The 15,970-nt window shown below is 38.5% G+C and overlaps 2 protein-coding genes across 3 annotated transcripts in view; one reads left to right on the top strand and one right to left on the bottom strand.

Moving 5' to 3' along the window:
- The window catches only part of ZPBP2 (zona pellucida binding protein 2), a 30,928-nt gene extending 18,807 nt beyond the window's left edge, over nt 1-12,121 (bottom strand). Inside the window, exons 1-3 of one of the 2 annotated variants that reach the window (XM_087918419.1) lie at nt 11,898-12,121; nt 6,695-6,772; nt 4,379-4,504 (exon numbers count right to left, since the gene is read on the bottom strand). In XM_087918419.1, coding sequence (XP_087774545.1) covers nt 4,379-4,504; nt 6,695-6,772; nt 11,898-11,973 — 280 coding nt within the window. In that variant the 5' untranslated portion in view covers nt 11,974-12,121. Of the gene's footprint in view, nt 1-4,378; nt 4,539-6,694; nt 6,773-11,897 lie in introns of both variants that reach the window. The other variant, XM_087918420.1, reaches the window with a different exon arrangement.
- IKZF3 (IKAROS family zinc finger 3) overlaps nt 10,926-15,970 on the top strand; it is a 46,964-nt gene continuing 41,919 nt past the window's right edge. Inside the window, exon 1 of the mRNA XM_087918418.1 lies at nt 10,926-11,064. Within this exon, the coding sequence (XP_087774544.1) occupies nt 11,058-11,064 (7 nt within the window). The 5' untranslated portion in view covers nt 10,926-11,057. The remainder of the gene's footprint in view (nt 11,065-15,970) is intronic.

Genomic DNA, 15,970 nt, shown 5'->3' with positions numbered 1-15,970 from the left:
GTGTGTTGTTGCGTGAGGTGTGATGTGTTGGGCCAAAAGCATTTTGTCAATCCTTTCCTGCCAGTCCCCTCAGCTCATCTGCTTGAGTGTTTCTTTGGTCGTCTGGACCATTCTCTCCACTTGCCCATTCATCGCTGGATGCACAGGTGTGGATAGTGCGTGTCTGATCCCCAATCTGGGCAGGAATACTTTGAACGGCTGCAAGGTGAACTGCAGCCTGTTGTCAGAGATGAGGACATCTGGCAACCTGTGGGTGAAGAATAGTCATTGGAGGGCTCTTATGGTAGCCTCTGATGTGGTGGATTTCATTAATATTACTTCCAACCACTTAGAGTATGCGTCAACGACTATGAGGAAGGTTTTCCCCTGACAGGGCCCTGCGAAGTCAATGTGTACTCAGGCCCAAGGGGCTATGGGCATCTCCCATTTTCTGGGGCTCGCTGCCGGGGTGGTGGTGGCCTGGTTTCTTGGCAGGGAGAGCAGGTAGCGACCCAGGTTTCTATCTCTTTGTCCAGCCCTGGTCACCACATGTAGCTTCTGGGCAGGGCTTTCATCCGGACTATTTTTGGGTGGCCCTCACTAGCAGTGACAGTATTCTGTTCCTGAGTGGGGGGGGGATACTGTATGTATCCCACAGTATGTAGCCCTTTAGTACTGACAGCTCAGCCTGTCTGTTTCTATATCATGTGTATTCCTCCCCTTTTACTGCTTCTGGCCATCCCCTCCACACCCAGTTTGAAATCTGTGCCATGATTTTGTCGCAGGCTGTGAGTCTCGCGATTTCTGTGGATGTCATCAGTCCAGGCAGTATCTCCTCCATGAGTAGTACTGTGATGGATGGCACTGGGTCTTCGCTAGGTCTGGAAGGGGACAACAGCTCAGGGTGTCAGTGTGGGAGATGTCTTTTCCTGGCTTGTGGATTATGCGGTAGCTGTATGCAGCCAGGAACCCTAACACTAACCCTGGGTGATAAGATGTTTGGTGTGGGTTTGTCACTGGTGAGGATACCCAGCAAGGGCTTGCAGTCAGTGATTAGGCCGAATTGTCTCCCGTACAGGTATTCATGGAAACGCTTGATTCCTGCAACTGTGGCAAGCACCTTCTTGTCGATTTGGCTATAGTTACTTTGTGTTTTGGATAGTGTCTTTGAGTAGTATGCTATGGGGGCTTCTGTCCCGTTGGGTAGTCAGTGGCTGAGGACTGCTCCAATTCCATAGGGGGAGGTGTCTCATGTGAGTAACAATGGCAGCATCTCACTGTATTGTATGAGGACGCTGTTGGATATCAGGAGGCTTTTAATCTTTTTGAAGGCATTGGTCTTGTGTTGCCCCCAGGCCAAGGTGGATGTTTTGTGTAGTAGTCTATAGAATGGTTTTGCGATGATCGCCTTCTGTGGTAAGAAAATATTGTAGAACTTGAGTAACCCCAGGAAAGCATGCAGTTCCATTTTGTTGTGTGGGGTGGGGACCCCCTGTGTTGCCTTCAATTTCCAAGTCATGGGCTGGATGCCGGTTGTGTCTATCAGGAAGCCCAAGAATTCCACCTGGGGAATGGCTAGGTGGCACTTATTTCTTTTTAATTTGAGTCCAGCTTCCTGGAATCTGCCCAATACTGCCCTCAGTCTCTTTATCAATTGTCCCCTGCTTTTGGCCGATATGATTATGTCGTCAAAATATGGGATCACCCCTGGAATATTGTGCAGTAGCCATTCCATAATGCTCTGGAACAGGCCGGGGATGATGCTGACTCCGAACTGCAACTGCGTGCATTTAAAAGCACCTTGGTGTGTGACAATGGTTTGCGCTTCTGCGGTTGACTTGTTGATGGGCAGTTGCTGATAGGCCTGGGCCAGATCTAATTTAGCGAATATAGTCCCCCGGCCCAGGGAGTGCAGGAGGTGCTGTACTACGGGTACGGGGTAGGTGCTTTGCTGGAGGGCCTTGTTCAGGGTTGTCTTGTAGTCAGCACAAATCCTGATTGACCCATCTGGCTTGACTGGGGTGACGATTGGGGTCTCCCATTTGGCTCGAGGAACCAATTGGGGTGATGATTAGGGTCTCCCATTTGGGTCCACCAGCTTGAGGAACCCTTGGGCAATTAATTTATCTAGTTGCTCTTTGACCTTGGGCCAGAGAGCAAATGGGACACACCATGGCTTGAGTCAGACTGGGGCAATGTTGGGGTCTAAATTAAATGATATTGGGGTCCCCATGTACTTGCCCAGTTTGTCATTGAAGACCTCGCTGAATTTCCATTCCAGTTCTGCGATGTCTGCTGCCGGGCCCAGTGGGGTGGTCTTTGCTGCGTGCATACCAATGATGTTGATCTGTAGCGGCTGGAACCATTCTCTTCCTAGTAGGCTTGGCAGGTTCTAGTCTACCATGGTGAGTGTCAGGCTTCCTTGAAATTTTCCGTATTCTATGTAGGCTGTTTTCCTGCCCAGGACAGGTAGGCGGCAGCCCTGATTGTTCCTTACGATGATAGTCTGCAGTTCCAATTGGCTGCGATGCAGCTTGGGTTGGAGTCTTTTGAGGGTGTCCCATGAGATCATGGATATGTAGGATCCCGAGTCAACTTTTATGCAGCAGGGCTTGTCCTCGATGGAGACTGTAGCCATTACCTTGTTGGCCTTGTAGGCATCAGCGTGTCTCACCTGGGTCTGTGCTTAGCCAATGAAGGTGAAGTGGGCTTCTTCTTCCCTGGCATCATCTCTCCATTTGAATTTCCCACCAGGGGTCTTCCACCACCCCCACCACCCCTTGGTGGCCATGTTGCCTCGTGGGTGATGATGCCTGCCTGCCTTGTTTGCTGCTCGGCATACCTCCGTGATGTGGCCTGTGTGCTCACATCTTTGCAGATAGTGTCTTTAAATTGGCATGCCGAGTGGAGGTGGTTTCTTCTGCAACCCCCGCACTCTATTTCCTGGTTTCCCGCCTGGTTTACTGGACTTCAGCTTGTGCATGTCTCCGTTGTCATCCTCGCTTGCTTCGGAGGTGGAGTTGCTTCGGTTGGGATGGTGATCAGTCGCAGTTGTATGGATCCTCCCTATCCCTCTAGTTCATGCTGCCGAGTTATCGGAGGACTCTGCAGCTCATGCTGCATCGATGGCCTCTTTGAAGAAGACATCCTCTTGGGACCAGAGTTTCTTTTGGAGTGCTGGATCCTTTGTTCCCAGGTTGATTTGATCTCTGATCATCCCTTTGGTGTCCAGGAACCTTCAGTTTTTTGCTATCTTCTGCAAATAAATGAATGCATTTATCGTTTCCCCCTCTCTCTAGCTCCACATGTAGAGGTCATATTGGCTTGCCAGATAGGAGGGAGATGGGTTGTAGTGTCCCTTGAGGGCCTGTTGGAATTCGTCCCAGGACACATTTTGCAGGTCATCTGCTACCAGGGCATCTGCCATCTCGTATATCTTGGTGTCACAGTAGGTCAGGAACAATGCTTTTTTCTGCACGTTGGGGGCTGCTTGGAGTCCATTGACTTCCAGATGCAAGTTGAATTGGCCCATGTATGAGGACCATTTCTCCTTTGCCAGGTCATAGGGAATAGCCATCAGGCAGTGTGCCAGGCTGGTTGAGTGTTGTGCCACGTCAGTCGGTTGGGTTGCGAGGTGTCCTTTGTTCTCTCTGCAGTTCAGGATCCCACCCTCATCGCCAGTGTTAAATGGGTCCATGGGAATAAGAGACAGGACATGGCAGGAACAGGTAACAGTTTCTTTATTCGAGTGTAAGTGAAAAAAAGCCGCTCAGCAGCGGCAGGCGCTGGCTTTTGTAACTGGCACTGTCCAAAGCTTCAGCCACTAATGGGGCTTTATTTCTCCCGCCAGTGGCTGGGCCAATGAGTGGAGTCTGTTAGCTGACTCCACTCTCTAGCCATATTTGGTAATACGTAACACCTGGATTGTGATCGATGACTGTAGGGACAGTGCAACTGACATAAGTTTGAGGACTAGTCGTAAATACCACTGTTGTAAGTTAGAGTGGCCTCTGAATGAGTTTTGTTCTAAACTACTTTTCTTTCCCTTAAGACTCTTCTCGATTTTTATTTTCACAGGCACTTTGGAAATTTATGGGATTTACATTCCTGCAATTCTATCCATTGCTTGTGTTTGCTTTGGAATAGACCAGTCTGCTGGAGTTTCTCCTGCCCCCACTTCCTGATTCACGCCTCTATCAACTGAATTTGAGGAAAAAAACATATTTTCCCAAGCACCATGTTTACAGCTTTTGTACATTGTTGTTATTATTACTGATATTGTTCATATATCTTGTATGCCATACAGAACTATAACATTTTCAGAACAAATAGAGCTTGCAGGACCATTTTGATAGATATTTGATAAATATTTTGATCTCTTGATAAAAATGTAACTTACTTTTTAGGTTCTGTCCATTTGGTCCAATCCAGAGATAGTTAGGGTCTATAACTTCACTTTGTGAAAGAGGCAAATCCATGCAGACAAGATAGGGGCTGTTTCTGTGCACTCTGACATAAACATTGACTGCAGAAGAAGATGAAACAGGCATCTTCCATAGCTATTGTGCAAAATGACAACACAGAGAAAATTAAAGCTTCCCTTAACTTCCCCCTGAGCACACATCCAGTGAAGTAGAACTTACATCTCTCTGAATAAGAGCAATCCAACGATGTAATCAATTGCTCAGAGAAATGATCACTCACTTCACTGAAAATGTTTATGAGGACTAGTCAGCCATCTGTCAGGGATTCTTTAATTTGGATTTGTATTCTGAGATAGTGGTAGGACTCAGTGGCCTAAATCAGTATTTCTCAACCTCAGCAATTTTAACATAACTGATTGCTGGGGAATTTTAAGAATATATGCCGGCTGGGAAATTCTGGGAGTTGATGTCCATATATCTTTAAGTTCCTGATGCCGAGAAACATTGTTCTTAATGTTTTCCATCAGGAATAAATATTCTCAGCCTATTTACCTCCCCCACCCCTATTGTTAAAACTATTTTCTTTACACAATCTCCTATTCTTTGTGTGAAACTGCTGATTTGATTGTGAAATTGATTGCTTTGGGAAAATGTTTTGAACACAGAATTGCTTCGCATTCAGAATAATTGCTTTGAACACAAAACAATTCCACGATACTCAAAGCCTATTGCCAAGAATTTTCTGCTTGCAAACGTTGGGAAAGATTGATCCACATACTCACACTTTATGGTAACAGATTTTTGTGTGGGGGAAAATGCAAAACTTTTGGTTTCTTCTATGGTCTGTAGTAATACATCTCAGATACAGATTTACTATTTTAGGGAACAATAATCTAAGAGACTAGATGTTGATATTTTATCAGTAGGAATTTGCCTATTTTTCTAAACTCTAATTTCTGTTGATTTCAGGATCCAAATTCCTGCTTTATATTCTATATTTTGCTTTATACTCTAAAAATTTACACACACACACACGCACATATATATATATAGCATTCAGCTTTGTTCGGGTATTTTCCCACGTCATTGTAGTTGTGCTTTAAAAGTTGTACCAATGTTTTGGCAGAATCTCATCTGCCATCATCAGGCTTCTGAAAATTATATATATATATATATATATATATATATATATATATATATATATATATATATATATATATATATATATAATGTTTTCTGAGGTTCTTGTGGGTATTTGTATGTGGGTCTTTGGTTATTCGGGTTTTCTCCATAAGATTGGAAGTATCTAGGCAACGTTTCAATGAAGTCTCATTCATCATCTTCAGGCTTGTGTCTTCTGCTCTGTGCTTCTCAGAGTAAATTACTCTGGCAGTAATGGCAGATGAGATTCTGCCGAAACGTTGCTACAACTTTTAAAGCACAACTACAATGACGTGGGAAAATACGCGAACAAAGCTGAATGCCATACATGTAAGTATCCGCAAACCTTAAGAATATATATATATATATATATATATATATATATATATATATATGTATGTATGTATATATGTATATATGTATATATCTATATATATAAAATATAGTTTGCTATAAAAGCGCACTATTTTCTTTTTTCAGCCGTAGTTTCAGCAGTAGTTTTTCAGCAGTAGTTTCTGCAGTTTGGGGATGATATGGGACAGAGCTTTCTCTGCTGTGGCATCCCAACTGTGTGCTGCCCTGTTCCTGGAGGCGAACCAACACCTTTGATTCATTTCAATCGGTTTTTGTGGGTTGTTACCAACCAAAGGAACCCAGTGGCTGCTCTAGAAATGTTTTCAACAAATATAGAAAGTGTTCTGCAGTGGTGGGATTCAATTTTTTTTTACTACCGGTTCTGTGGGCATGGCTTGATGGGCGTGGCAGGGGAAGGATACTGTAAAATCTCCAGTCAGAGGTGGTATTTGCCGGTTCTCTGAACTACTCAAAATTTCCACTACTGGTTCTCCAGAACAGGTCAGAACCTGCTGAATACCACCTCTGGTGTTCTGTTAACAATGATGATTGGCCTGGAATATGAAGGATTTCAGATCTTTAAACAAGTAATCCTTGGGGACTACCTCAGTTATAGAATATAGAATGTCATTCTTGGTTTTAGTTGCCCTAAAGAAATTTGCTTTTTATGGGTCAATAATTTGAGCTTATTTCCTTGATCTTCCAAAAATTCCTGTTTCCAGAATACATATTCATTCCTTGCATCATCTTAGTTTTTCATTAAAAACATATGTTACCTTTATGATTAATGTTGCCATATATATAATTCTTTTTAATTAACTTAACAGAATACTGTGTTCCGTCCACTCCATTTCCTATTGCAGGAAAAATAAAAGTATTAAATGTTTATCATTCAGAGTAGACTTGTGTAAATGCTTGCTTTCAAGAACTTTGCCACTTCAAAATATATTTCTAGCATGTTTTTAAACAAAAGTTTTAGTTACCACTTCCCCTAATGTACCCGGTTAAATATACATTTCTCAAAGCCTTCACTATGCAAATTGTCTTGATATTGCTTTTTATTACATCAATTTCCCTGATGCAAATGTTTTCATTTTTACCAAAATAATTTTTACCCATTGTGGGTGGTGTTAAGCATTAAACCACTGCTTCTCAGTGACCACGATGTCTTCATAAAGGTTCTGTGAATGCTTGAAGAAATGTTATGATTTAAATATTGAATTAAGTCTTGAGGTTTTGTGGTCAAGGTCCAGTGCCACAAATGAGGTCCTTGGTAAGGAAAAGGTTGAGAACTACTGGATTAAATAATTTTCATAAATATTTTTCAATTCATTCTTAAGTAGTTATTTTAATCCTCCATTAGTTGTGGGACCATAGACTTTGCCTTGTGAGTCAAGCTACCACTATACCTTCACTTTTGACCTCTATTTGTTGCTTTTGGACAAACCCAGTTTAAGCAAATGATATGCTTCTAGGCTTTTCATATATTACCTGACAGCCATTGCCCTGGAGTTAATAGGAAAGATTTTGCTTACTCCTAAAAAAGTTAATTATTAAAGAACAGGTATTACTACTTGAAATATTTTATTGCTCCATATAAATATTTTACAAATAAGGTTTTTGGATAAAAAATAGCATTTTTTTCAGAGATGGTAGCTAACTATGTAATCATATGGAACCAAAAAATCCACCTATTTGCACTTTTAATAGTTATTTCTGCTGTATCATATAATCATATACTTTTCCAAACCTGGAATTTTTCATACATACTTGATAGTTACTGCTTGATTACAAACCTATAAGTCAGTATAGATAAACTTGCAGGGTTCCCCCTCCCCCCAACACACTTAGTTGGCAAATTATTATTTCTAAAGTATTAAACTTTAAATATAGCTCAAAGATTACCCAGCTGTAAAAAAAAAAAAGAAAATTTCCTTTGATGCTTTTGGTTGTAGGTAGCTTATTTTGGGAATGAGGGCTGGTATTTAAGGATCTGCTCTGGGGAGTTAATGTGCACATTAACGTATTGAACGTTAGTATAGGAGTTTCAAAACTTTCCATTGTCAATAAATACTTGAGCTAGTTTGGTGTAGTGGTTAAGGTGCTGATCTGGAAACCAGGAGGTTGTGAGTTATATTGCCACTTTAAGCATGAAAGCCTGCTGGATAATTTGGTTCAATCACTGTCTTTCAGCCCAACTCAACCCAATGCAAAGGATTGCTGTGGAGAAAATAGGAGCCATTTGCACGTATTGGCTGACTTGAGTATAATAAATGTGGGATAAAAAATCTAAATAATAACTAGATACAATGGCTGAACATTTGTATTAAGAATTCCTTTCCCACAAAATTGCTGGATGTTGCAGGTTAATTCTAGGATTCTAAAAATATGTATCTAAGATACATCTAGGATGTACCAGGGGCATTGCACAGGTTATTTGTATCTCACCATTGCTTTATTCAAGTTGAGGAAGCAAATACCTACACTAACCAACTGCAGGCTGGGTCAAAGACTTCACACTGATGAACAAACTCTATGGAAAATAACCATTAGGAATCTTTTAACAGAGAAACTACTGATAAGCCTCCAAGGAGAATCATGTTTCTTAAAGAAGAAAAAACCTATCCCCCAAAATCACTCCAAGGTTAAAGAAAACTGAATGTACTTCAGGGAAATAAAGATCTAGTCTTTAATCTTTTGCATTTTTTTCTCAGAATGCTTTTTAAATTCCATATGTTGACTTTAAGCAGAAAAACTTAATCAGGATAAATCAGAGAATAATTAAACAAACAGAGGCATCATAAAGAATTTCTGTCGTGTGCAATGTATCCTGGAAATCTACAATAATAAATTATAAACCCAAAAGGAATTAAGATAAAAGATAAAAATAAAACAAATTATTATTTCAAAAAAATAGAATCTTAATTATGGGCTGTAAATTTATAAAAAAGCACATTTGTAAATACAAAAACATGATATTGAAAAAAGACCTGAAAGCATGAATAGAAGAGATGACTCCACCAGACTGTCAATTATCTGGAAGCCTGCACTCACAAACAAAAAAATCTCCACACCACAAGCCAAGCAAACACCTGGGCACAAACAAACCCCCCGCCTGATACCTCTAGCCCAAACACACCCCAACCAGCCACCCAGATGAAACCTAGTTTCCTAATAAACAATAGCCGGCCATTCACCCAAAGCCAAGCCACGCTAAAAGCCCCCAATACACGAAACATAATGTTGCCAGCCAATTAAGACAAAACAACGCTACAAAACATACATAAGATATTAGAAACACCAATAAAGCAGAACACAGCAAACTCCAAGACCAATAAACACAGACCAAGACTCCCAACCAATCAGGATGAAGAAAAAAAACATTCTAACAAAGCATGAGGCTAGCATCAAATTTAAAAGAGAAACAGCTGCAAAGCCTGATATACAGACGAACCCAATACACAAGCCTGATGATGTCAAATGAGATTCTGCCGGAACATCGCTACAACTTTTAAAGCACAACTATAATGACGTGGGAAAATACCTGAACAAAGCTGAATACCATACATACATACATACATTAATACATACATAATATATTCAGTGCTTAAAGAGCATATCTTTTGCATTAAAAGCATGCAGCTTTTAGACCATGTTATAATTCAACACCTCTCATTTTCCAAATTAAATAGAATCTTGGAATGTTTAATGTACACATGCTACTAAATCCACAGCATTTTTCATTATTTCTTCATTGTGCATATTGATCTGTTGCTTATGGGAAATGTTTAAAGTGGGAACTATAATGATTTGCCCTCTTCTGTTGGGAAAAAATTGACTCTCCCACCCACCACTCCCAAATTAGCCATGTTCCTTCTAGTGCTCTCACCGTTTTTAGAGGAATATGGAGGCCTTCTGCAGAGAAGTCCTCCACCTTTGCTTTATACACACAATTTATAAGATGCCATATACCTTGCTCTGGGGCCATGAAACCATTCAGCACAAACCTTGCAGGGAAGAGTAGGTTCAGGACAATGCAGAGAGAAAGAGTTAACCAAGTGTTGCCACCTTGCATAGTGCAAGAGAGGGCCCATCCTTCCTCCTACTCGGACAGCCTTCTGTCCATACAGAAGAAAAAAGAACAAGATGTTCCCTTCCATGCTCACATGACATTCCAACTGTCAACCAACTGTAACCATGACAACCTTTCTCCTTTACTGGTTTTCAACTAGGTTGAACTCCAGAGAATGTTGGGATTCTTTGTGGACATATTAACTTTAGCTCTGGTGGCCTGATGCCTATCTGTTTACTGCAAAATGCCCCATATAATAATACTCAGTTTTCAGGAGAAGAACATATAGCTTCTAAAGCCCTCAGTTAATTGCTGGACTCAATAGATTCAGCCAATGCTTCATATTTCTGGTGTGTGACCCCTTAGGGATGATTCTCTCCTTTTGCAAGATGGGATTGTTGCCACAACCGAGATTGTTGTTAGCAGAGAGTGGTGATGAATATTGGGTGGCAGAACTGTATGCAATGTAACTATAAATGGAAAAACAGGCTGATCTTAAATAACAAAAACTTGTGGCAAATCTAAGATGAATAACAACCTGAGGAACTTTTTTTTGTTTTGTTTTTACCAAATCCTAAGACAGAGAGAAAGAAAGAAAGAAAAAAAATAAATTTATTTTTATTCTGTCTGACAAAATAGAAGGCTTTCTGATTAGGAGGTAGTGTTTTATGACTGAATTAAGCCCTATCAGATTCCTCCTTTTTAAAAGCATCACAAAAAAAGTACTTTTAGTGCTAGAGGAATTGTGTTTCCTTTAACAGTAGTTTGGAAAACAATTGTAGCCTGGAATGAATAATAACAACTTTACAATTATCATGGTTCGGGAATATGATTTACACGCACTGGACTACCTTCCTCACAGCTTGAGGGCGCCCTGTTTCTACACAACTTCTAACCATTTCCGGTCCTTGTCATCTCATTATTGCAATGCCACCCAGCTCCTTTTTTTTTTTTAATCTGAAACCTGCCTATTTGGGAATCTTCCTTCCTTTCTGAAGTTCAGTGGAATCCCTGGACCCTGGAGAGAAGCTTTCTGACTAGGTGCTGCTGCCAAAAAAATAAAATAAATGGAAGGTGAGAGATTTACTGAAATACTGCTGATTTTATTTTAGCAAAACTCAAGTTTCTTTTATTTTTCAGCAAACATTGTAATTTGAGTTATCCATTTCTAAAAAGTATTTTTTGCTTTAAAATTTAATTCCTTTTCATCACCCACTTAAGCAACAACCTCCCCCCTTTCCAGATTTTAACTTTTACCAACACTCTGTCAGAATGATAATTTTTTTCTCCAATTTCTTACTTACTTTTCTCAATTTACAATAGTTTTGCTTTCTATGCCTCTGTTCCTATGCCTCTGTTATTAGGAGTTTTATTTTTCTTAAATTCTGGTTCTTATATTGAACCAACCAATATATTTCTAGCAGAATGATAAGATTTACAAAGATATTACCAAGAGACATATTCCCCTCCCTCCAAAATAACGGCTGTATTTCTAAATCTGCAAAGAACATCCTAAAATGTAAAAACTAGAAGATAAAGCTTACCTTTTTTTCTGGTTCTCATAGCTTCTCAAAACATGAATTATATATTTGCAGTACATGCTTTTTGTTGAGTAGTACATTAGGAATTATTTTAATAGAAAATATTTATCATAGGTTAGAACCTTTAGAAGGGATTTAGTTAAACTATTATCAAAATCCTTCCACAAGTAAGTCTATACTGAATAGGATCTGGCTGCTCTCACCAGTATTATACAATTTCCATTTTCCTCTTTATTTGTTACATCAGGATATAATTTCAGAAACAAAATTGTAAAAATATTGCATATTTCTAACGTTTTAATTTTAAAGTTTAAAATTGCTGTTGCAATCAAGATAATAAAATCAGTTACCTGTAATAAACGTTACCTGGTAATGTTAAGAGTTTTGGATTCCAAGATAAAAACAAACAAACAGGTAAATTGTGAATTTCTATATCCAGCATAACAGGTTGAATTCATCACTATAATTCCATAAGTGATATAAAGCGATCCTATCTGTCAAGTGAATTTGGCTCTCAAAAATTTATGTGTCACAAAAGTGAAATTTCATATGCTTATTTAAAAGAAAGCTTCTTTGAAAACAGTGGGGAATTCCTCTCAGTCAACATGATTTGGTTCTGGCAACAATGTTTGCATGATGCCAAACAGTTTTTAAAGTGTGCTACACCTTTAAAAAGTCTCTGCATCTAGTGAATTGGTACTAACACATCAAAACAAATATACTTTTTATGTCTGTGTGTTCAATTTGTGAGAGGAATATGCAAACCTATGAACTGAACAGTAGGATTTAAAATGTATGTTTTTATGCCTGTGTATAAATGTAAAACACCACTACACTGCTTTTTTCAGATTGTATTTAGTCTAAAATATACTTTTTGGATCAACATAATCAAAAAAAAGGCAGATGTCTTTGTCGTCCTAGTGTCAGAAACAAAATAATTTATTTTCCAGTTGCATTCTTTCCATTTTATTTAATCCAGCATGGAGTATACTTTTTCCTTGAAATTGAAGATTTAGATTTTCTCAAAAATGTGGCCCAATATTTTTTAATGTTGCTTTGTTGTCCTATCCCAAAGCATTATATTTGAGACTAGCCAAAAATTCAGCTTATTATTGCAGAGCAAGAAAATGGGCAAGTATAATACAAAATATTAATGCAAAGACTAAGATTTCTTTGCTTCAAAAGAAGAAAGAGAAAAGAAGAGGAAAAAATATGAAAAACAAAGATTTCTGAGCATGCAAACTTTTGACTTGTTGTTAGGTACTGATAATATATATATTAAAATATAATGTTCTAGGGAAAGGGAGAGCTAAAATTTTTTTAATAAGCTTTTAAGTCTTTCTGTCAAACTCTTCCCTATTTCTTTTTTACAGGGAGATTATATATATAATCCCAAAATTATATATATATATATATATATATATATATATATATATATATATATATATATATATATATATATATATAATCTTTTACAGGGCGATATATATCCATATATATATATATATACACATATTCCTGTAAAAGATTAGATCCATTTTTATTTTCTGGAAAAAAAAGAAATTAAAATACGAAGTTGAAATATTCTGCTATACAAATGTAAATAACAAAAACATCACCTGGCACACCATTATTTTTTTTAATAGAAAATGTTGGGAATGATAGCATGAAGAAGGAGCGGTACTTAATGATATCCTTAGTGAGGGCTTTCCAGATTCTAGATCTGATTCCTTTTGGTTCCCCAACCACAGTTGCTTTCTTCTCCCTATGAATGAAGAGTTACCATCCATGGGTCTGTTTTTGTCCTTGTGGTTTTCTTGGCCTCTGCAGATTAGGGTAGGTTTAGGTGTATGATTTGGCCCTTCCTCATTTTAAATACTGTACTAGGCTTTTAGTTATTCTTTAGAGACTATTGAAGTAGCCAAATTGAAGATTTGCCTATTTCATATATAAAGCTAATTTATAGTTTTTGAAGGTCTGCCCCAGGTCTTAAAGGTGGAAATAAAGGAGTTAATTGACATTGGAAATGTGTTTGCAAAGGGAAGGTCCACATTATTGGTGAATGCATGCCTTCTATGGACATCTAGACATGAACATCTACATCATTAAAACGTTATCTTGTACAACCTACAAATGTGAGGCCTTAGGACTAAGTGTTTTTCTTCATATCAGATGAATTAGCAGACATTAGTAAAAACCCTAAATGTTGTCCTTTAGTTTGCTTATTTCTTGGGCAAATCCCTCCCATGATTTTTTTTCTTATTGGGAATAAATCTTACTATGATGTCTCCCTGAAATTTATGTCTATTTCTCTCCCCACCCCCACCCTTCTTTTCTTTTTGTCCCAGAGAAAGTTTGAGGTCACCATTTAAAAACTCTGTGAGTGAAAGTTGCTATCGCTGACAGTTTTCAGCCTTCATTTTAGCTTCTCTCTATAATTTAAACCTCTGAAGTGAGTTGATGGAGCAGCTATGCATACTGATCATTGGGTACATACATCCAAAAACCATTGACCTAAAATTCAGGGAAGTTTTTCCTTTCTCTTCTATGACAACCCTCTCTCAATATGTTCTCTCTCAATACAGTCTCAGTTCTCAGATAACTGAGTTTGTTACATGTTACTGAGTTTGTTACATCCTTAAGCTGCAGCTGTTCTATAATAAGTACAATCACTTTCATTTTTGATATCAAACATTATTAGCTTTTTTCCGCTTTACTTGTAAAAAAAAGAAAGCTGTTGTGGTCAATTTGCAAGCATTCTTTGCTTCAGAAGTCCTCACAGGGCAGATGGTTGAAGTAGGATCTGCACCTGCTGTTTTTATTTATTGTGCAGGAATGTAGAATCCTCTCAAACATCAAACCCGGAGAAACTATATCCACGCTTTTTTTAAAATATGAAAAACCGAAAGATACATATTGTTTTGGTGGCAATGGACCAACATGTTCCTAAACTTGGTGATTATTAGCTAAATTCTGCAAATATCAAAGAAAAGGAGAGAAATAAATAAAAAAATTGCTTTGTTTAATTTCAGAAAAGATTCTGGCTGTCCTTGAAAGCGTTTTGAAACACCTTATTTTCTCACATGGGATGAGAGCGCCTCAATCCATAATTACAAGAAAAAAAGAAACAATTACATGTGTAGAGATATTCCCCTTCTTCTTTGTGTGTTATGCTGCTGTTCTGCACATTGCTTTCAAGAGTGCTTCTGCAAAGAAGTTCTCTGGATTTCACATTCAAATAAGGCTCCATATGATGCCATCTATCCATAGTTTACATGTGAGAAACAATTGTTGAGGAAGGTAATGATGAGTGGCCATCAGTTTCTGACTTATTGCTCAAGACCTGGTTGGCTTTACTTGATCTTTCAGTTATGTAAAAACAATTTTTCCAATGCATTTCTGTTATTGTTATTTGGCAAATATTGTGTGTCTTGGTATATATATCCTATTTGGAGTGATATGGAGATGAACAAAATCACTATCAGAGAGGGTTTTTTTTCTCGAAGTCCACAGTATTAGGTACCTATTTTTTAAAGTGGTATCTGACAAATATTGTACAGATTTACCAGCTACCTATTTTCAAGTGATATCTAATGAATACAGATTTTAAAAATAATCTGGAAACAGGAACAATTAAAACGTTACAGTTTAGGCTACAGTCCATTTTTCTCACAAGGGGTGAAGACATTTGGGGGAAGAAATTGGGTTAAATTCCCCTCACTCAAACTATTCCATGTTAACACTGTATTCCTAATTCTGGAACCCCCCTACCTCCCCCACCCAAAATTACTTAGTTTTCTTAGGGAAATAAAAGCAGTGTTTTGATAATGGTTTGGAAAGGTCTTCAGTTATCAAAGTTTGTATACTCAGAGGTTGCAGAGGCCTCATGTATGTTCCATAAACCTTAGTGGTAATGCAAGGGAAGCGGTTAACACTTTCCTGCTGCTTCAAGTGAACTAAACTTCACAGTTATGTAACAGCCAGGATCAAGATTTTAAGATTTTTCAGATTCTTTGATAAGGTGATAAAAAGTGGAGTGAAAGGAAGAAATTAACTTAAAAAGGGAGACTGTAATATAACCTTTAAAAGAGGAAAATTTGATTAATCTTCATCCAAGGCAGTGGTAGATCATACACGACTGGTCTGTTAAAAACACCAGGCCATGTTACTGGGATATGTCATGGATGGGAAGTGGCTGAGCAATTGAGGAGTGCTGGATGGAGTAAAAGCTTCTCTTTTGTGCCTGGGTTGATTCATGCCTGGGATGGAAATGGTGGACCTCTCAGAGGTCTTTCCTTTCCATTCCTATCTTCTTATTTTTTTTAAAAAAAAGAAAAAGCGGCAATTGAGTAATTTGCCCCCAAACTTCAAAATGATCTTGTACTGGGGTGCATACATGGCATGGAGATACAGATTGTCCAACCTTGTCCTAAGTAAAT

This window comes from Pseudonaja textilis, chromosome Z (assembly GCF_049901715.1).
Source record: "Pseudonaja textilis isolate UNSWEBS1 chromosome Z, rPseTex1.2, whole genome shotgun sequence".
Lineage (NCBI taxonomy): Eukaryota > Metazoa > Chordata > Lepidosauria > Squamata > Elapidae > Pseudonaja > Pseudonaja textilis.
The sequence above is the reverse complement of the archived record's forward strand: the minus strand, read 5'-3'. Positions and strand labels throughout refer to the sequence as shown.